The sequence below is a fragment of the Corvus hawaiiensis genome, chromosome 2 (assembly GCF_020740725.1).
Source record: "Corvus hawaiiensis isolate bCorHaw1 chromosome 2, bCorHaw1.pri.cur, whole genome shotgun sequence".
In the NCBI taxonomy this organism is placed as follows: Eukaryota; Metazoa; Chordata; class Aves; order Passeriformes; family Corvidae; genus Corvus; species Corvus hawaiiensis.
The window spans coordinates 96,743,710-96,765,348 of NC_063214.1; the positions used below are offsets into that span (position 1 = coordinate 96,743,710).

The window sequence follows — 21,639 nt, forward strand, 5'->3', positions numbered from 1 at the left end:
GATTACTGCGGACAAAAATAATCTCAGAGTTTGGTTGTCATTTAGATGATGTGGTTGTGCAGGGCTGAAAGCAAGACTGCACCACTGGCAATCTCTCTAAGAAGAGCACAGGCTCTTCCATGTCACACAAGCCATTTTTGGAGTTCCCCTCCCTTCCTGCCTCCCCACCCCCCACGCCCCCTCCCGATTTCTGCAAAGTTCTGCCACTTCAGGGCAAAAGGTGGATTTGGGAGCGCTGGGTTAATGGTTGGACTCAACTATCTTAAAGGTCATTTCCATCTGAAATGATGCCCTGATACTTTTGTCATGTGTGGATGTTTCATGTGGATGGAAGGATTTCCATGGCACATCCTGGCCAGAATAAAGTAATGCCTGGTTCTCTAACACTTAAAAGGTGGTGTTGGAGAGTTTCTTTGATTCCCAGTTTTGGTGACACTAATATTCTATGATTCTATGTTGTGTCTGAAGTGGGCTCAGTAATTGCACTGAGCACAAACCAACAGCTAAGTGGCTTTGCCTAATGGAGCCCTTGCATTTTGTAGGTTCTGGCTCTTTCTTTCCCTTTTCCACAGTTGACAAAGTCTGGATGGTATTTTGCTGAGATCAACAATCAAATCCTCCACAATTTGCTTCAAGGCACTTTTGACACTCATTGATAGTGTCTGCACAGTGATTTCTTTGGGTGTTATTCTACTGCAGGCATAGATCAAAGTGCTCTCTCTGACCCCCCTGCTTACCACTCAACTTGCATTCCCCAGCCACCACAGCCAGTTGGAAACTTTTCTAATGAGGCTGCTTTATCACTTATGAACATTATCATTATCAGCACTGTAGATCTGTGAGTGAACAGCTTGCTAGTAGTAAATGGTGATAAGAAAGACACCCTTGGCAAAGGCAGATGGAATTTTGCCTTGCAATATCTCCCTTACTCTGGGCCAGCTCAGGATGCCCCTTTTACAAATGTGGGTCTATATGGCAAATGTGTTCGCACGTCTCCTGCCAGAGATTACAGAGTCTTCTTCTTTGCTTTTTGCACCATCCAGTAATGGGGGAGACAGGTTTCTTTGTAGGGATTGCTTTGCTTCCCGAAATCTTAGAAGGATCACAGAATAACAATAAAATGAAGTCAATGGGAAATCATGGTTTCCATCCACAACACACACAAAACATGAAAAGTCATTCACTCCATTAAATTGTAAGAACTAAAGGCTGTAAAATTACTCTCAAGACTAATTTCTGAAAGGAAAAGAGAGGCAAAATAAAAGTGTAATTCAATTTGATGGAAACAAAAAGAATTATTTACTTTTTATTATTATTTGCCAAGCACAGGCTTTAGTTAAATCCTGAGAGCTGCACATGATGTCACTGGCTCTAGGAACGTGGCTGTCTCTTCTGGCAGTCATTAGTGTTGTTGGTATGTACAACAGGTCTTCTAAAAATAGTCATGTTCAAATTAGAGCTGCAAAAACCCTGATGCAGTGATTCTCTGTGGTGTCCTGTGTCATCTCTCCTCACATTTGTCAAAGACAGATTTTGTCTCACCTTCTTCTAAACTACTTTTACTAATCTTTAATAGTACAGACCATCAACTCAATTACTGTATTGCAGTATGTATGTTCAGGGAGGAGATCCAACATGCCTTTGTTTCTCAGTTTAATTAAAGGTAAGTGGTAAAATGGAAGTGACAAGATAAGCATCTTGCATGTCCTTTTTATAGTATTTCATCATTCACAGCTTTGCTCCTTGCAATCATCTGCTGCAAATTTCTCAAATATTATTTGATGTTACTCCACTGGTTTTCAAAATTGTTTAGCAAGAAATGTTAAATGCAGCCTGGACTCAGACAATTGAAAGTAGCTCTGTGAGTCAGGGGAGTGCAAGTTGCAAAAGCCAGTAACTGCACAGGAGGATGTATTTACAAAAGGTACTGAAGGGTGCTGGAGCAGCAAATCAGACCATTGAAAAGCTAAGGCCAGACATTGATTCTTACATAAGTGTTACCTAACTGTTACTTCTTCCCGGAAATCAGTCCACTAGAGCTGTCTTTTGTTTCATTACAAATGATCCTTTGTGAGGACCCTCGACAACAACTGAGAGGTTTTTAAGTACTGTTTATTATCACTACATGAGCTTGACTGCAAGGATCAGCTTTAGCTTTCTCTCCTGGGAATATGAAAAGTATTGTCAGGGACATAATATCACTGCTGTGGGAAATACAACACCTTGTTAATCCTGCATTTGTTTCATGCTAGAACCTACACTGTGAACTCTGACCACCCCTTGTAGTAACCACACAGCAGTACTCTAAAATACAGCCAGTGCAATCAAAAGAACCACCAGTGTTTGTCATGCTCATGAATACTGTGTGCACTTGGAAAGCTGAGTCCTCCCCAGAAGAGGACTTCCAAGAGTCCCCTCTTTTTTTTCCTTTTTTTTTCTTCTTTTTTTTTCTTTTCTAAAGCACTGAGTGAATCTAAGGAAGTTCTCGGCAAGGTGTCCCTGTTCCTGGTATCCAACCATTTGATTCTCATCTTGCATATGGGTGCTAGACTTGCAACTTTGCTGTGAGCAATAATTGATCCTGTGATGTGCAGGGGGGAAATTCTGCATTGTTCTGCACAATATCCAATGCACCAGAAGGTTTTGTGTACCAGATGGAAGGCTGAACTTGCTTTTGTTCTACTTGCAGCTCCTTCATGTTTAATTTCCCTTACTACTCAGATGCAAAGTAAAACTGTGACTATAACTTCACATTTGCAATTTGACCTGCTTTAATGAACAGCCCCCGCTTTAATGTACAGCTGCCGCCTCTATTTTTTGTTACACACGCAAAGAAATGCCACATGAGAGATAGAGCAGCCACATATAATACATTTTATGAGAGCCAGTTCGTTCCTTCAAGCACAGACTGGGTATTTCTGGCTAGGAGGAGTGCTAGATCTTCCCAGCACTGTTTCTTCTGGATCAGCAACTCTGTGTTGTGCCTTGGAAGGCTCCAAGAGTTAGGTGGGTTTCAGAGCTGGGCACTGGAGCTGGAGAGAGAAACTACCTTTTTTCTTGAGTGAAGGCCTGAGTGACAGATTTTCACACTGGAGGAGAATCATCTCTTCTTGGGTGATTCTTACACTCTCTCTGATCCTCGACTGCCACAGCTGCTTGAACCCCAGGGGCTAGAACAGGATGAAACAAAGAACTGAAATTATTAAGAGGCATGAAGAACACTCAGCCCATTCTGTTGACTTCTGTGGGATTGAATCTGACCTTTCTTTGTTGAAAAGTGTATCATTTATACAAACTAATCTGTTGCCCACACATAAAGAAACATTAAATTCTCCAAGTCTGTAATTCTCAACAAACTTTTTTACAGGGCGTTTATGCTGCCTTCAAAATACAAAAACCTGTGTCTGAGAGAGGACATAGTAGTTAAGAGAATTGTAGCTGGAATTGCTTATACAGTCATTCTTTAGAATTCTAGATGGTTTCATCACACGTAGATATCATGTCCTAAACTGTAACTGAGTGTGGCAGAGAATCAGGGCCCCTACAAGGCATGTCCACAACTCTTATGGTCAATTCTAAGTATTACTTATGTATTTTGGTGAGTTGATTTACATCTACACATGGATTATAACTACAGGCAATTTTTCATCAACAATGTTCCATCAACATCTAATAAAAGAACAATTGTGCTTTTGCAACCATATAAAAAATTACTTTGCATAGATCAGGAAAGATAATAATTATCATAAAGCTTACTTGACTGTGTTCAGAAAATTAGCAACTGCTCAGGGAGGACTGGCAGTGGCAAGATGTCATGTAAAAGGAAATTATAAAAATAAGACAATAGGAGTTTCTGAGCAGAAAATTTTTGAAAAATATGTTTTTGAGAAATAAGAAAACACCAAAATAGTACTTCTTGCAGAAGCAATACAAATGTGCAGCACTGTCACACTCAATGATTGCTATGGCTCCCTGAATAATTACAGCAAATTAAGTTCTATCATTTTCTTTAATTCATACACAGCTAAAATAAAATTTCTCAGTTGAAAAAAACAAACTGGTGTTTTGTTGACAAAAGAGCTACACTTTGAATGGAAAAAAGGATCAAACAGCTGACTGAGAACACACTATTTTTGTATCTAATTATGCAGCAAACCATGGAAATACAAAAATGTTGCTGCTGTTTTTCAATGTTATGCTTCCCTCGTCAATGTGGTTACTCTGAGATGGGAAAGAACAGTGTCAGAAATACCTGAAATATGAAAAAGGAAAATTAAATTATTTCAATTTTGACTATGTACCAGTTTGTGATAGTACTAGGAACATTTATATGCAGCTTAACACAAAATGAGAATGACATTTTTCCTCCAGTATTAGTCTTGCGATATAATTTGTAACCTGACAAAGTAAGCCAGAAGAAAGTCAGAATTTGATCCTAGATGTTGCAATCAAAGTTTCTTCCCTTCCAAAGGAATTTAAAAACATGATACTTCAGCTGATATCCAGATCCCATGTAAATACTGAGGCACATCTGTACCGATGGTTGTTGCTATAACCTTGTGGTTCCAAGAAGCTTCACTCACTCTTGCTGTCAAAGCCAGTTTTAGGTTTTCACAAAACTTATTCTTTTTCTTTCAGGCTGTGAGTTTGAAAAATGTGTAGGGAATAAACATGCAGAAAACTATGGTGAAGAACAACCTCCTTGGGAGCACGTTACCTTCTGCACTCCAAGGCTTGGAACTCACAAGAAGGGAATTTGCTGATCTGATTTAAACTCAGTACCCCTGTATGTATGCATTATAAAATAGTATTTAATTACTGAAACTTCACATCTGCGCTCCTACAAAACTCATCCTTATTCCATGTGTGAAACAGATGTCTGTTCCTGAGTGGGTAGATATACCTTCTTCTCTTTACACCAAATCATGTCGTTACTTTAAGAATATTTTTACATAATGCATTAGTTTTAGAGAAACTCCTTACTGCATACAGACAACTAAGTGAAACAGATAATGTTCTTCACAGCTAATACTATGTATTTACATGCAAATACTGTATTTAAAGACCTGCAATGATAACTCCATTTCTTACAGATTAGGATACTACTTGAGACAACTGGAATGAGAGTCCTTGCAGAGAAATCCTAATGCAGAAGCAATCAAATGCCAGGAGAAGGTTTGCCTCAACTTTTCTCAACTAGGACCAAACATGAAATCATAGTAGACAGACAGAGAACATCCAAGTTAAAGCCCATCCCTAATCAGTAGATATTTGAGCTACCAGATTTGCTAGGCAGAATACCTTCACAACTGGGGACAAGAAAGAAAAGGAGATGGGACAAGTAAGGAGTTAATAATCTCCAATCTTGTCTGTCATCTCTCCCTACGAAATTTCAAAGTTCAGTTATAAGCCTTGTACTCATGCAGCCAGGAAGGTAAACATCATCAGCATGATTTAAAGGGCTTTCATCATACCCCTCATGATCATTCAAGTAGATAAGGAAAAACAAAACAAACAGAACAAAGCCATGTAGAAAATACTTCACTTTGTCAGTTGAAAAACAAACACTTTTTACAGAGTTGCAGATTAACCTAAGGTAGATTCATGAGCTTCTCTCCTGCTCTACTCAATTCCACACCATTGGGTTGCTGATCTGTGATAGCTACTGACCTTTTTCCTAAGGACATCCCTGTCCCTGCCTTAGGACTACTTCCTGCTAGTAATGTTCACGTACCTTTCCCATATCACTTTTGACATATAATTTTGCTGTGTTTTTCACACCAAAGGCACTACCATATAAGTTCTCTGCCCCTGCTGTTTCCAGTATTGTCACTTACAGCCTTGAGCCTTCTTTTCTGACGCAGCTGGAGGATGGCAGCTGAGTGCAGAAACCTCTCTGCAGAGGTTTACATGGGTAATGTTGATTCTCTAGGCAGCTGCAGTGCTATGCAGCAAGCTGTAGAGCTCCTTTTTATAGATGCTCTTATCAGTATGCTTTGACTCCTGGGGCCACAGTCATACCAAGAATAATCAAAATACTGGCAGTTCCCAGACTACACGTGGATGTAACTTGTCCTAGCAGCTAGTAACCTTCATAGACATTAAGCTGTGAAGCCTTTAGGGAATAGTGGAAATTAAGTTTTTTAAGTACATTTCTATCCTTGCTGTGTAGCCTATTCTGAAGTTCAGTGAATGCTGATGGAACAGTTCACATGAACAGGTTTAATCAGGCCTGCAGACAACAATTATGTAAGCATGATGCAATTTTCTGGGACAAAAACATGGAGCAAGTTCAGCATTTCATTACATTTCATTATGGATTGAGAGCCTTAATCCATATGTAGGTAAGGATTGACTAAACTTGGTAGGTAGCTGGTTGTAACAGGAAGTAAAGGTGTCTGGATATGATGGTTGCATTCCTCAACTTCATTAGCTGGATGAGTTGTCTGGTCCTGGAGCACATTATGTCTAGGTTAGAATATAGACAAGCAGTGACATATAGATACATATTTATACATAAGTGTATGTTTACTTCTTACTGCATATTCTGTACTGCCAAATTTACTTCACCTTAACTGTTTTCCCCAAGTATGGAGCAGTAGATTCACTTCAGGTCACGGGAAAGTAGCTCAAGCCAAATGATGCAGAGTAGAGTTCCAAGGAAGCAGAGTACTCTTGTGTGGTGTGGTTAACTAAGTACAGACACAAAGGTGAGTGGCTGTATGGAAAATCAGATGAGCTAGGGAAGCCACGTATGCTATGGGAATTTCATCCCTTACTTAGGATACCACAGCACCCAGTCAGTAGTGAGAACTATCTTTTTATCTCTTCTCCAATGCTGCTGCTTTCTTATTTTTTAAACAGGGGCTATTAAACCATTTTGTGAGAAGTTAAGGTTTTTTAAAAAGTTTAAACTCCTGTCTGGATCTGAAAAAGCAGAGCTGCTACCTTTGCTGGAAATGGTGTTTCTCACTGGTATTTCTTATGAGCAGATTCACCCATCCTGTTTCAAAAATATTAGGCACACTATATCCATGTACACTTATATTCACACCTTATTGTTTCTTGGTCTTATAGTGCTTTTCTTTCCCCTAACAATTTATATTCTTTGGCCTCCCTGAAGCCAGCAAAAAAGAACCTCAGGGGAAAAAACACCAGACACATTTCTGATATATAAAATAATAGATATATTTCTTCCATTCTTGGATGGATAAAGAATCCTTATGGTCCCCACAGGCAGTCAAAAAATACTTCCAGCACAAATATTATTAGGGAATTTCTCCTGATGCCCCTTCTCCCTGTCTGGCCTTAAAAGTAACAGTGGCTGTGGGATGTTAAGTGAGGAGCTGGACCACATTTCAGCACTGCTGATACACCAAACGTGGGTGATGTAGCACACATTTCACAGCCTTAGGAAGCATAAAGCCACTCCAGACTAATTCCTGATAAGGCTGAGAATCATCTGTCGGCGATTGAATGACTGACCCAGACCGGCAGGGAATCTGAATCATTTATTCAAAGGAGTGAGTTGGTTTTACACACTTTTCTAAGGCACAGTTATTTCTTTATATGGTGTGACCTATCCCATGGTGCCACATCAGCAGCACACTTTCTCAGTGTCCTTCTATGGGATGATCACTCACTGTTCACCCATCCATCCGTCAGTTCCCGGCAGGCTCCTCTCTGTAGGTGTCTGCCCTGTGACACCTCCTCCCCCCAGGGTCTGGTGGAGACAAGCCTCTCTGTGCCACCATGGGCTCCTTTGTGCTGCCATGTGCCTCTGCAGGCAGGTTTTACAGCTCACAACTCCATTCTACCTTATAATTCCCCATAATCATCCTGGTATTGTTATTTAGCAACTGCTCTGCAAACACAAGCAGAGAAGCCTTGCTCACTTAAAATGCAGGATATGAGAAAAGCAAAGCTTTGAACGTCTCAGCCTGTGAAACATTCATCTGCTGTCTCCATCTGCCTTTGCAGGGAGCACATCTAAATGCCTACCCTTAAAGGGAAGTCACTATTTTAAGGACTTACTCTGGCAGCAGAACAATGAGAATTTCTACCAAACATATTCACCATAACATAAAAACTTCAGGGATAAGGTTCAGATGAAAAAATGGGGTGTGGGAGAAGTTATATAAAGTATATTTCCTTTTGCACCAGGTGGCAGATAGGAAGGCTGTGAGCTTCACTGGTCTGAACGTTAACCAAGCCTGCCCTTTTGCACTCTGCCACTGTCACCAGCTCCTTCAGAAGTAAAGGATCAAAAGTAAATAGTATCCTTTTCTGCTGATCACCCCACCAAGCACATGCAGTTTTCAGATTTGAGGGGTTGTGCATTAGTTTCTTTGAATGCCTTTAAAAGCAACCTGGTATCATCTGCCCAGAAGAGAGCAGCATTGATACCCTGGTAAGGACAACCAAGGTATTATCTCTTGCCAGACAGTGAGCTAGCTCATATTATCAGACAAAATATAGGGATCCAATTATTGTGCTGAAATTTAGGAATTATTTCTATTGATCAATTAATAACCTAAGCATTCTTAATGGGAGCTTTTGTGTGTAACAGGCATAAACCTGAATCACCCACACAGTTGTGTTTGTGTTAAGGCAACAGAAACTGTTCATAACATTTGAGGCTTGAGTAAAAGTACACTGTGCTATAGACAAGGCTACCCTTGATGCACTGCAGATGTACCTTAATTAATCACAGAAACAATCTGCTGTTTGCAGGGAATTTTTGATGGATCCATTTTGAAGGGCATATGCACTTAAGAGCCTGATGTTGACAGATGAAGTGTAACTCTGTTACCTAAAAAGCCTGTGGCTTCAAAATTTAGAGGAGAAGACGATATTCTGCCTAACTGAGGCTTCCTTCTTTTCTTCCGTGGGACAACATTGCCTCCTATTCACACCTCTGCCAAGGATTTTCTGTGAGACTGTGACCATCTCGCTGGGGCAGAGCTGTTTGCTGAGCGTGCCTCTGCCTACGCTCTGCCAAGGCAACGCTGGCGGCGAGTCAAGCGCAGCTTGGCACGGGCCCCGGCCGGCTCTCCCCGGGCTGGGCTGCAATCACGCTCCAGTTCTGCCAGTACCCGAGCGCGTTCGTGATGCCGCACAGTAATTCGGGCAGGACCCTGCTCCTGCAGGAGAAGCCCTATGAGCGGTGAAGCACAGCATTCCCTCCCCCAGCGCACAAAAACGTAATAGTTATATTTTGCTGAACAATCACAAATTTTCACAGCACTGCAATGGCAATCAAATCAAGTACAAACCTCTTTATTTTTTTTCCTTGCCATTGGAGCCGAACTACTTTTACGTTTCTGTGTGGGTGACTGCCTGTGATCCCGCAGAGGGGAGGTAGCTTTCTTGAAGAGTGTGCTGGAGCAACTGTTGATCTCCCTTGTGAAATCCCATCTGTTGTCTGCAGCAGCTCTTACTTGCTGGCTGAACAAGATAATGTTTCCCAAGCAGTAGCTGTAATTTTCCAAGCACTTTGCTGGGTGCAAAGTCAGAACTTGATTCGAAAAAGGACAAGCAGGGATATAATTTTGCACTCTCCCTTCTGTTTTGCAGTGTGTTATGAATTAAGCTGCTGGCAGTCAGGTAGGGCTGAGTCCTTGTGGGCTTCAGGCTTTTTTCGAGACCTCTAAAGATGAAGAACAGTGGGCTAATTTTAGAGGTGGATTCTGGAAATGGGGAAGCCAATTTTTTTGGGTATAATTTTGTGTATTATTAATCCACATTTTTTTACAATCTGCCATTTATTATTTAAATAATATCTAAATGAATGTTAGTTTATGGTGAAAACTAATCAGCAGGAGCTAAAGCTGGCAATATTGCAGTGTATTAGAAAAAGGTTCTTCCCCCAGAGGGTGGTTGGGCACTGGAACAGGCTGCCCAGGGAAGCGGTCACAGCACCAAGCCTGACAGAGTTCAAGTAGCATTTGGACAATGCTCTCGGGCACTTGGTGTGACCCTTGGGGTGTCCTCTGCAGGGTCAGGAGCTGGGCTTTGATGATCCTTGAGGGTCCATTTCAACTCAGAATATTCTGTGATTCTGACAGTAATGAATAATTTTAGGAAATTAAAAAGAAGATTGTGACGATTTGGGGGAAAACCCCATAAATAATAACGCAACCACCTCTTCTTCGTGGTTATGGGGAAATTCCTTCGGTTTGAAGAGCTGTACCTGAAATCACTCTCCCCCTGTATTAGTGAGACATTTCCCTCGTGCTGAAACATTTGTATTTGTTTTCTCCAAGATGTGAGCGAAATGTGAAATACACAAATCTAAATCGCGATCGGCAGCAGACGCGCCTCTCCCTGACGGGCCGGCCGGCCAGGGGAGGCGGCCCGGCCCCGCGGGCGCGGAGCTGCCCTGCCCTGCCCTGCCCGGCTCGGTGGCGGCCCGGGCACGGGGCGGGCCCGGCGGCCGCCCCCGCCCCTCGCAGGGCGGCTGAGAGTTGAGCTGGGGAGCCGGAGCTCCGCGCGGGGCTGCGGCCGCGGCGCTGCTCGGCCTGGGGAGCGCCCGCCCGCCGGGCGCCAGCGGGGTGGCCGATGGCGAGGCGAGAGGACGGGCGGGACTGGGCGTACAGGTAGGGCTGCCGACAGGGCTGGGCTCGGACCGCGCCAGCCGTGCAGGGAGGGCGAGCTGTGCCTCCCCGAGCACTCGGAGCCGGCCCTGCCGGGGTGCTGCGGCCGGGGGAAGCCCCACGGACCGGCCCAGGCGCGGCTGGTGGCTGAGGGCACCGAGCGGCCGCCGCAACCTTCCCTGCCCGAGGGCAGCCGGGGAAGGTGGCTTCCCTGAAACTCTGCGTCCTCACTCTTTGTTTTCCCTTTCTACCTTAGGAATGGAGTGGAGCATGAAATTAATCTGTACTTGCTGCCTGGGCAGTCGCAGTCGTAAATAAGAGATGTGTGTTCATGGACGTGTGAGGGGGTTTTTTGTATGTGTGTGTTTTCATGTTCTGTGTCTTCAGAGCAATCTGTGTCGGGGGTCTCGGTGCTTTTTACACCTTTGGTTTTTGTGTCAGATTTGAGGAGTACCTGAATATTAAGGTGACTCTTCTAAGCAGCCAACAATGTAGTAACAATCTGAGGTCTGAATATTTAATTGTTCCTCATCTGATTCATGCTTTTCTACCTGTGACGCTCCCGTGAGCCAGTTTTCCCAAGGCTGTTCCAGTGCTGCTCCGTGGCCAAATTCCTTCACCATGAATGAAACAGGCAGTGTTTTGGGAAGTTAAACCCTCAAGTCTATCTTGAAACCTTGTCTGACTGGACAGATCCCTCTCCCTGTTTAACTTCTGTGAAGCCCATTAATGTCCTGTACTCAGGTGGTAATTGGCAGGTATAGAGCACCCTGGGAAGTTGCCATAAATATAATTTATCAAGGTGAGTTGATATGTTAAAACAAAATCAGCCATTCAGTTCTGATACTCTGTCAGTATTGTGCTGCCTGAGATAATGTGCTGAACATTGAACAACTGTAAAAGATAATAAAATAAGCATTTTGGTACTACATATGAAGAAGGTGGATTGACACAAGGATTTGTCTTTTTCCAAGTTGTATATTTTCATGAAGATAATTTCAGAAATTACCTATTTAAAAAATAATCTTTGTAACCTGTTACACTTGTACTTTCTGTTGTCATTTTTGTGCACAGAACTGTGTGGAAAGAGAGTTCAAGTCATATTCGAACTTTTGTGCCATACCTTATACTTTTCAACTGTTTGCCTGTATTGTGGTGAAAAATACCTCCCAGACTTTTATGTGGCCATAATTTTGTGTCAGTTTTGCACTCAATGGGTCCTTTGCTCCACAAACTCTGTACTTAAAAAAACAGTGAAATCTGTAAAACTGACTGAACAGTGCATGTTTAAATTAATTTACTTAAACAGTAAGTTTAAATGCTAAATGGAGTGTAACAGTTTGTGTAAAGTAGGTTTTCGTTGGGAGGAGGGAGTCTTGAGCTGCTTTTAGAAATAGCAACTGGAAGTTATTTAAAGCATACTTGCCTTTTTTTTTTTCTCCAGCTGTAGGTATGTAGAAACATTATTACAGGAATTCTTTTTTTATTTTGCAGGGTTGATCCATATGGGTTTGAAAGGCCAGAAGACTTTGATTATGCATCCTATGAAGCATTCTTTTCCAGATACCTAGTGGTACTCACTAGAAGAGCAATAAAATGGTCCAAGCTCCTAAAGGGGAATAACAGTATACAGAAGAGTTTAAAAGGTGAGCTTCATGTCTTTTTATAGGTAAATGTGCATTATGTTGGGATCAACAGAAATGGTATTCAGTGGGTTTGTGTTTTTGAATGTTGAATGCTATTTCTGTCTTCAAATGAAAACCAGTAGTATAAACAGTAATAGTGCATAAGCAAGTATGCTGTTGTTAGAGGGATTTGATTTAAACCTTCCAAAGGAGTAATCCTTCTTCAGCACATTAATATCTTGTTACATCTGTAACCCAGATATTATGGCCACTGGCACTGCAAGATACCGTTTTGCAGCTGTTTGCTGTATTGTACTCTGTACTCTCTTTAAAAAGACATGAGATTATGTAGAAGATGCTGTCTTGAACCCCAGGGATCAGGATGTTAGGGTTCTCAGTTGCTGTCTCTTTGACAGTTCTTAGGCTGCTGAGATTTTGCAGCTCTCCTTATCCTTCTTTTGTAAAATGACATTGAGCATGCAGCTAAAAAGGTGTGTACTAAGAACTGACGATGAATGCCTGAGGAAGCGAAGAAAGTAAGATTTATGCAGGGACTGATGCAACACTGTATCCATGCTGATGGAAGTGTTAATGTCTGCTTCAAAGAGCATGAAAACCTCTAGCAATGTTTTATCTTGCAAGAGATACAGGTGGAAATACAGAGAGAGAGTCAGAAGGTGTCAGGGAATCCTGTGAAACTAAAGGGTGGGGTTTCCTCCCACTCTCTCCCTGGGTTATGTTTTCAAATAAGCATCTAAATTTTCCTGTTTGCTCTTAATGGTGATATTCAGGTTGCTTTCTCTTTGGGTGTCTTTTGGAGTTGGGCAGAGTTGTCTGTACGTATGTTAAAGAAAAAGTGAGTGAAATTAAGCAAACGTTAATCAGACATTGACTGTAACACAGCTGAAGTATTCAGAGCTGTGCTCCAGGTGCAGACTTTGGCTGGTGATTCTGATGGTTTTGTTGTTGTGGGGTTGTTGTTTTTTTTTTCCCTTGGCACCAGAAATGGGATGATAACTAGTGAGACATTTTAAATATAACAGTGTATTTTGTGTACAGATGTCTATTTCAATGGTGAGAAATTCCAGGAAATGTAGGCTTGAGCTGTAAAGATGCTTTTGTTTGGGGTGTCAAGTTTGAATGTAGTGATAACTTTGTGCCATTTTGAATTGGTGAGGATTTTGAGATTCTGCAGAACTTAGTCTTCTAGTTGTGGAAAAATAATCTCAGTTTCAATTCATATCCTTCTCTTAATGTGTGAGTGGTAACATTGGCAGCTTTTAGCAATTTCTGTGTGTTCATTTCATTTCTCTTTCTTTGTGTTCCCAGTTCTAGCATTTTAGAAACAGAGTGTTACTGTGATTGTACTAAAAGTGTGAATGCCTTTGGTCTTATTTTGGAGCCAAAACTTTGACCAAATATCTCAACTTGTCCACCAGGCTTCAGAATCAATGGTCATGCTGCCCTACTGGGCACATAATGGCAGCAGCCTTTAACGTGACTTTAATTGTCTCCAGCAGGCTGCTCTTTGTGAAAACTGGGATTCTATAAATCCACTGAGGGGACACAGGCAATGGCTCTGGACTGCGCAAGTCCTTGTGGGCTGGTGCCTCATCTTTGACATTACTGACTTTTGCTAAAGATACTTGGATTTGTAGGCTATGGATTCTCACATATACATGTAATTCCAGGGAGAGTGACAGGAATAACTAATACTGAGGAAATGTAGTCTTAGTGTAGATCCAGAGTTGTTACAAAAAGCTTCCTGCATTATCCTCAGCTGATACCTCAGAGGCGGAGAGTGAAAAGTTAACCTGTGCAATTACTGATTTTTAAATACTTTCCTTCTCATATCGTTATTAAGATTGAAGTCTGTGACATGCACATGGAATTGTGTAAGCAGGTGTGTGCTTTATCCTGCAAGATGATTATGCAGTGATTTCCTTGCAGGCAAATAGCAGAAGCTCTGCAGGTTATCCACTGAATTTCCCTCCTCCAGGACCTGACTTCATTGCTATGAAGCTTTGCTCAGGGCTGCTGGCTCTGCCATAAGCTAGAACTGCCTCTTACCCCCCCGAACGCAGTAGCTGTGAAACCACTGTTGTGTGTCCTGCTGTGAGTAGACATGTGAGAGGCAGTGTATGTGTGATAGCTCAGTAGTTCCACACCCATTTGTCTACACACAGAGAAGCTCATAATTCCTGCCCAGGCAAACAGGAAGAAGTGATGACTTGTGTTAATTTTCCAGTTTGGAAATGTGGCATGTTCGCATGCTACTGAGTTTGCCTCATATCCAGGGTGGTTTGAATGGATGTAATTCTGTTCCACTATAAAGAAAAATAATTAGACTACATTTTAATAATGGTAATTAAGCAGTGTATCCTGTTGTTCTGTATTGCAGCCTGCTGGCAGGGTGGGTCATGGGGCTTTTGGATGTCAGTTCCTTTCACTCATTCTCCAGTCTCTTCCTTTTTGTTATTTTTCTGCTATTTTGTTTCTCCCCCTACCCTTATCTTCACCTTGTTTCCGCTGCACATGAGAGTTTATAGTCACTGTTTGTCACTTGCCTTCTTTCTCTCTCCTTCTCCCTCTGCCACTATTGAGATCCTCTTAATTTTTTTCCTTGCTTCATTCAGCTCTGTCTTTATGGGACCAAAATACAGGTTTCTGCTCTGTTTTGTTTACAGGTGGGCAACAAACTGTCTGACATAATTGCTCAAAGTATCCTAATTCTGACCAAACTCATGCTACACAAAACAATTTGGCTCTTAGTGAATTTGTCAAAAGTGACCAGTAGCAGAAGACACTTTCTGGTCTTTGATAAAATACAGTGAAAGGGAAAAGTAAATTTATTAAACAATAGTTATAACAGGGGCACTTCTGTTCCAGCCCAGGGCTTAGTGGACGGAAAGTCAGTTTGACTGGAACTTGAACATTTACAGCACTGATCTGCTCTGTTTCTTCTGTTATATATTCATGAAATAAAGCTTTCAGTTCCTCGTATGCTGTTTGCAGCTCTTTTGTAGAATTTTTCTTCTAGGGCCCAAGTTTATTTCCTATTTCCTCAACATTCAACAGTAATTGTTAGTAACTGAAAAAGTAAAAGTGCAGATGCTTCTCAAAATCACGCTCTTCTAATATTTTTAAGATGAGATAATTTTTTATTTTAAATATTGGTGGTTTTGGCTTTTTTTTTGCTACATAAACTGAGTCTATGATGTAGAGTGAAACAATGTTAATGGGGGAAAAAGGTAATACAACACTTATCTTGAAGCATGTCTCCAAAATTCTCATATTCTACCATCAAACAAGGACAGGCAGGTTTAAGTGACTTGTTTTTACATCTTGTTACTATAAGTAGTGTACAGTATTAGAAAAATGTTATTTTCTTCATACTTTTCTCTTGAAGTTACTTTGGGTATTTATCATCACTTTTAGACTCCTACCCTATCAAGTAGCTGTTTTTTCTTGTAACAAGGAAAACACATTCATAAAGTGTGACTCTAAACTTGTGAAACTGGCAGTAAGTGTCAGAGGAAATTGAATTATTAAGAGTGGGGGAGGGTTTCATGAAAATTGATGTTTAATATTTTGTTAATGAACAGAGGCAAAAATTTTACATAAAGATATTTCTTACCTATGTATGTTCTAGAATTTTACTCGGGGCTTGGGGGTATTCAACAGTTCTACTTTTGAGGTCAAGCAACTGGCATTGGATGTGTGGGTGGAGACCCATGCATGATCTGGCTTCATCTGGGAAAGCTTCTTAGATGTTACAGTGGGAGGATATTCTGCAGTGTCAACTGTTGTTGTGGGTTTCTTCGTTCCCAAGGATAATGTGGAAGAGAGCCTATACATACATATTTGTATGAACACAATTCTGTGTATAGAAGATATATCTGTATCTATGTATATATATATATATAAGTGATATGTATTAAATTGCGACTGTCCTTCTTTTCAAAACTACTTTGCTGCTTCTGAATGCAAGTATTATTAATGGTGTCAGGAGAAAAAGCACAATGTAAAGGGCTTTTGCATTCCTCAGGGAATGAGAGAGCTGGGTCAGTAGTCACTTGGGGTGATACAAGCCCCTGGCTGTCAATTGCCATGCAAATGATGACACTGAGGAATGATGAGTGTGTGCTGTGCTGCAGGCTGCTTTCCCCTTTTGCCACTGTCAAAGGCTTGTCCATGCTTCTCTTGGATTTAATGTGTATTGTTGGATATCGATGTTGGCTATGCTTCCAGAATTTAAAATTGTTCCAGAAAAAAATACCATTTGGATTATGTGTTAAAATATGATAATCCAGTATTTTAGCCAGTAAGTTTGTTTCTAGGCTCATCTGAGTGTCTCTTGTTAACCTAAATGGGACTGGTTCTTGATGCTCATTCCTGTATTTGCTATGTCAATTTATAGGATTTCTTGAGCATTAGAGTTCAAAACTTCGTAAAAAAGATGAAGCGGGGATTATTAAACCACCATGGAAACAAGTAAATTATTTCCAGTCTAAAAGAAGATTGTAATTAAGGTGCTTTAGAGCTAGAACTGTAGAGACTGTAGCCTGTAGTATAAATCCTCATTGAAAAGTGAAACAAAAACTGTACTCTAAAGACCAGGTATTTATTACAAATATGTTTCTTTGAGAGAAAACACCAGATTTTAGGTGGGTGAAATAGTCATTATATGTGCATGTTTATGTTGGGTGATGCTGGGGAAGCAGCTTTGGGTCCTAAAGGATAGCAGTTCTAATTAGGTGGAATGTATTTAGAAGGTGCCTGGCTGAGTTGTACAACCTTGCTTCACTCTGCTGTTTTTAAGGCCTTTAATTTAGGCAGTATTTATTACAGAACTATGTGATTGAATAAAACCTGGCTAGGTAGTGATATTGTGTGTGGTAGTGTGTGGGTGGAATAAAATTCTCCACTTGGATTTGAGTCCCATAAAATGTAGAGAGGAGAAGTTGATGCTTTTATTGATACAACCTGATTCATTTAGTAAGAAATGTCTGTTTCATTTGTCATTTTCTTCTCCCCCCAAAAAAGGAGAAGAATCTCAAACATTCAGCTGTCTTTTTGGGTCAGGAAAGGTAAGCTGATTTAGGATTATATACCCATAAACAGCATTGACTCCTTATTAATATTTTTCATACCATTCCCAGGAGGAAGCTGCTTTCATTGCCAGTAGCCTGATGCTTCTTCCTGTAATCTTGCATCATAGTTATTTACACTGAATCATCTGCTTAAAAAAAACCATAAAGCACACCCTAATGATGAAAATTATGCAGGGGATAAGAGCTACTTTAGATTGGAAAAGACTTCCCCGGTTATTCTAGGGAAAAATCATCTGCTGTTCGCTCACATCTCCAGTTCTTCCAGGGCTCATTTAGATAGGAGGCACGTATTTAATATTCCTCGGTTTCTGCTGTATTTCAGTGGTCAGGTGCTAAGCTGAAGCCCTAGGGTTATGTTAACATGGCCATTGATGTTAGAGCTGAATGGGCAGAGCCATCATGTCAGAGGCCACTGGTGATGTAGGAAAAGTCAAGTCAGTGCTTATCTGAATGAAAAAGGACAAAGATCAAGGGGGAGCTTTGCTGTTCGTATCTCCATCCAGAAAGGCAGAAGAAGAGGAAAGGATTCAAAATTCTAACAAGGGAAGTGAGGACGGAGTAAAACCTGAGTCTGGAGATCTGGCGGGGAGTCTGAATGACAAGAACTTCGGAGTGAATCTAAAATATACTATGCGGCTGAGAAGTAAATGCTTATCCTAAATGGTAGCATAGGAGAGAAAACAATCTCTAGTCAAGAGTTTTCCTATGACTTCTTAACTTTAGGTTGCTCATTTAAAAAAGAGTTATACAGCTGGATATTTTTCATTTATTTAAAAAATGAACAAGCAAAACCAAACTTCTTGTCTTGCAGTGAAGAGATATATCAGGAAAGGCATCCCCAATGAACACCGTGCATTGATCTGGATGATTGTGAGTGGGGCCCAAGCCAACATGGAACAAAACCCTGGGTATTACCAGAGACTGCTTGAAGGAGAGAAGAATGACAAGCTGCTTGAAGCAATCAAAACAGGTTATTCTCTTGATAATGCTGTTTATCTGTATTTATCCATCCTATGTCCTTAAGTGTTAGAGATAAAGTTATGTCATGGAAAACTTAGTATTTCTGTAGTAGTGGTTTAAGTGCTGAATTAACACTTAAATTGGATTAGTCGTAAGCTCTTCAACAGCACAGATCTTTCCAGGTTCATCATGTGGTTAAAAGCATTAAGGAATGTTTTTAAGAAAGATGAGAAATTATTTGAGAAGGAATAAACTAGAAAACATTATAGTGTCATCTAAGTGAAGAGTTGTATCTTTGAGCCATGACACCTACCTTTGAGTCTGTTTCTCCTTAGTTCTGTCCCACAGGCCACTGGAGAAGCAGCAGGGGTGGTTGAAGATGTGGTATAGAGGTCTATATGAGGCAGGTGAAGTATGCTAGGATTTCAGGTTGAGTAAAAAGACTGCTAAGAAAGAGCTGTTGATAGATTTATATGAATTATAAATGGTGCGAAGATGGTGAATGAGGAACAATTGTTATTTGTTTCTTGTAACATAAGAACCAAGGACACTAAATGAAATGTGCCGTGCTGCAGGTTTAGAAGAGTTGTGGCACTTGTTACTGTGCTGCAGAGTTTAGAAGTATGAACTGGTTTAAAAAGGAATTTGCTAAACTGACAGGTGGGGGAATCCACTTGATGCATGAAATATTAAACACTAAATGTAAATCCCTGGGAGAAGTGTACCCCTCCTCTACTGATCCATTTTCATGTGTGCTTTCTGTGAGCATTGATCAGTGGTCAATACTGATGACAGGGTATAAGGGCAGTGAGACCTTGGGCTGGCCCACTGGGAGAAAAAAGAGGCAGTAGGTGAGGACAAACAAGTAGGAGTTTGGTGTAACTGATACTTGTCCTGAAACCTGCAACAGCAGAGCCTTTGTGGTGAAGCTGATATTGGCTGAATTGCTCAATTAAAAAGTCAAGAGGTTGGGCTCTGCTCTGGAACAATGCTGAGGTTATTTGGTTAGAAAGGTAGGTTGTCTTTTTCCTCTTGCAAAAAACTCAGGTACCTAAAGTTTAGGCTTTATAGATTTTTATTCGAGTTGAATAAGCATCTAAACACTTGGCTTATGCAGAGTTTCTTCTTTGCCTTTCCCCTCAACAGCAGTACTTTTGGGACTACATGGGACTATGGGCTTTTGGGACTTTGGGCTTTTGGGACTACATGCCTTAGTAAGGTGTGTTGGAGCATTAACTTCATGTTCCTATGAATATGGAGACTAGCCAGAAATCTGCAGGCTTATATCCTGCTCAGAACTTGAAACAGTAGAGCTCTTACTATGAATAAAGAGGGAGCTAGTAAGATGACTTTCTAAAGCCTGCCTTGGTAAGGGTCTGGAGAAGCATCAAACTATTCAACTGGGATAAAATTTCTGCAAGAGTTGAAAACAACTTTTTTCCAGTACTAGACAAAGACATGAAGGATCAGTAGGTGGCTTTCCACACAGGTTAAAATGAAATAAAAATATTTTTCTGGGGGAAGGAAAAATACTGGGTAATGATAAAGATCTCTTTGTGAACTATGGACGAAATAAAGTTTTGGAAGGGCTACTGCATTGATTGGAAAACTGTAGAAGAGAAAATTAACATGGAGCAAGTGAGGGAAAAGAAGAATGGCTTGGAAGACTTTATTGGAGGGGAAAAAATGAATTTAAGACCTCAGACACTCCAATGGTAGATTTTCCTTCAGAAAGGAAGAACTAGTGTGGCCGTAGGAGAGATGAAAGGAACAAAGTACTTAAGGTGAATGTAAACTTTGTGGTTAGTGTGTTTAATGAACTCGTGCTCCTGTTCACTGCACATTTTATAGTGGGCTTTGGCTGAGGACTCTTTCAGTGTGAATTGGTGCCTTTCATTATGTTTTTTCAAGTGTTGTTTTCCCATTACTGTAGTTTTTTTTAATAGTAGACCAAGGTAAGATGTGGAATCGTACTACTGTTGCTTTCATGTTTGCAGTTTCCAGAATTTTCAGGCAACTGTGCTGTGTTCATTGCCACAGTCTAGCTGTAAAGTTACAGCCCAGCACAATGCTGGGGTTTATAAACAAGAGAACAGCAATCACACTTTTTTCTTTTTTCCAGGGGGAGGGGCAGGAGGACAAGGCCAACCAAAGACTTTATTTCAAATTCAATTTAAAATGTGTATGAGTCTCTGTGTCCTGTTTCTTTTACATGCCCAGAAGCTGCAAACAATTTTTAAGTATGGAACTTTTTTTCATATGGGAAAGTCTTTAATGGGTATAATCAGGTTAAAAAGGGCAGGTAGATTGTGTCAAGAAATGGTCTAATCTTTAAAGAAAAATCTGACTAGTAATAGCAACAGAAGTCTTTCAGCTAATTAAATCTGTAATCTGTTCTTTCACCATTTTTGCCCTTTAATTTCCTGATTCTGAACTGATGAACTTTATTGCTGACTTTATTTAATATGCTATTTGTGGTTTGAACTTTTTTTTTAAGAAAAATGTCGGAGAGAACAGGCTTCTTACTCTAACCATTAAAAAAAGAGCTTAAAGAATCCAGGTCTCTAAATTTTCGTGTCTTAGTTTACGTACACATTTAGAAGGGCATGCATTCCGACTACACTTTGTTTTTCATGCCCTATTATAGTCAAGTTTAGTAGCACAAATGATGATGTAAGATAAAAAGTGGCTGTCCTCCTAATGCAGAGGCTACATGCTGGGTACGGAAAGACTGGAGTATAAGTTGTAGCTTCCTTGGAGTAAGCTCCCCTTAGGCTGGCCATTGAATTTTGGAGTATGCCTGCAAGTCCTCAGGCACGTACATGCAGCTAATCCGTGCTTACACTCTTGTATTTCATGAGGAGGAGTTGTAGGTGCTGTGAAACCCAGGGTTTGATCTTTATCAGTCAGTCCCAGAGCCTGTGCTGTGCCGTGTGACAGCTGGCATAAGGATCTGACTGAGGATTGGATGGTGGTTGTAGGATCTTAATTGAGTTTATGATGGGTTCAGAAAAGTAATTCAAACAATGGTCATTGTCATTTCACTGGAGACAGGGAATATTTTACTATCAAAGTACTAAGAAGCTTCTCTGAATGTTAAACTGTTAGTGGAAGTTGGGAATTTTCAGGTGAGTTTAAAGCATTTAACCATTCGAGAGGAAGGGGAAGAGCAGTGCCAGCTCTTGTGGCTCTCTGTAAGAGGAGCCCTATCAGGTCATATTCAAACTGCTGCCTCATCTGGTCTTTCGTCTATCAGAACAGCTAAAGGGGGAACTGGAGGACTTCCTCAGAATGTTTTTCCTAGTCTCCAGTCATCTGAGGTTTGGAGAGTTGCCAAGACATATG

The 21,639-nt window shown here is 40.9% G+C and overlaps 1 protein-coding gene and 1 long non-coding RNA gene across 2 annotated transcripts in view; one reads left to right on the top strand and one right to left on the bottom strand.

Annotated features, from left to right (window-relative positions):
- Positions 1-2,096: 2,096 nt before the first annotated feature.
- LOC125321815 lies at positions 2,097-5,926 on the bottom strand. The gene is made up of 2 exons (XR_007201698.1): positions 5,838-5,926; positions 2,097-3,170 (listed from the first exon to the last, which is right to left on the bottom strand). It is a non-coding gene; the product is annotated as an uncharacterized LOC125321815 (long non-coding RNA).
- Positions 5,927-10,486: 4,560 nt separating this feature from the next.
- GRTP1 (growth hormone regulated TBC protein 1) overlaps positions 10,487-21,639 on the top strand; it is a 36,357-nt gene continuing 25,204 nt past the window's right edge. The window contains exons 1-3 of the mRNA XM_048327645.1: positions 10,487-10,598; positions 12,090-12,241; positions 18,146-18,304. Coding sequence (XP_048183602.1) covers positions 10,561-10,598; positions 12,090-12,241; positions 18,146-18,304 — 349 coding nt within the window. The 5' untranslated portion in view covers positions 10,487-10,560. The remainder of the gene's footprint in view (positions 10,599-12,089; positions 12,242-18,145; positions 18,305-21,639) is intronic.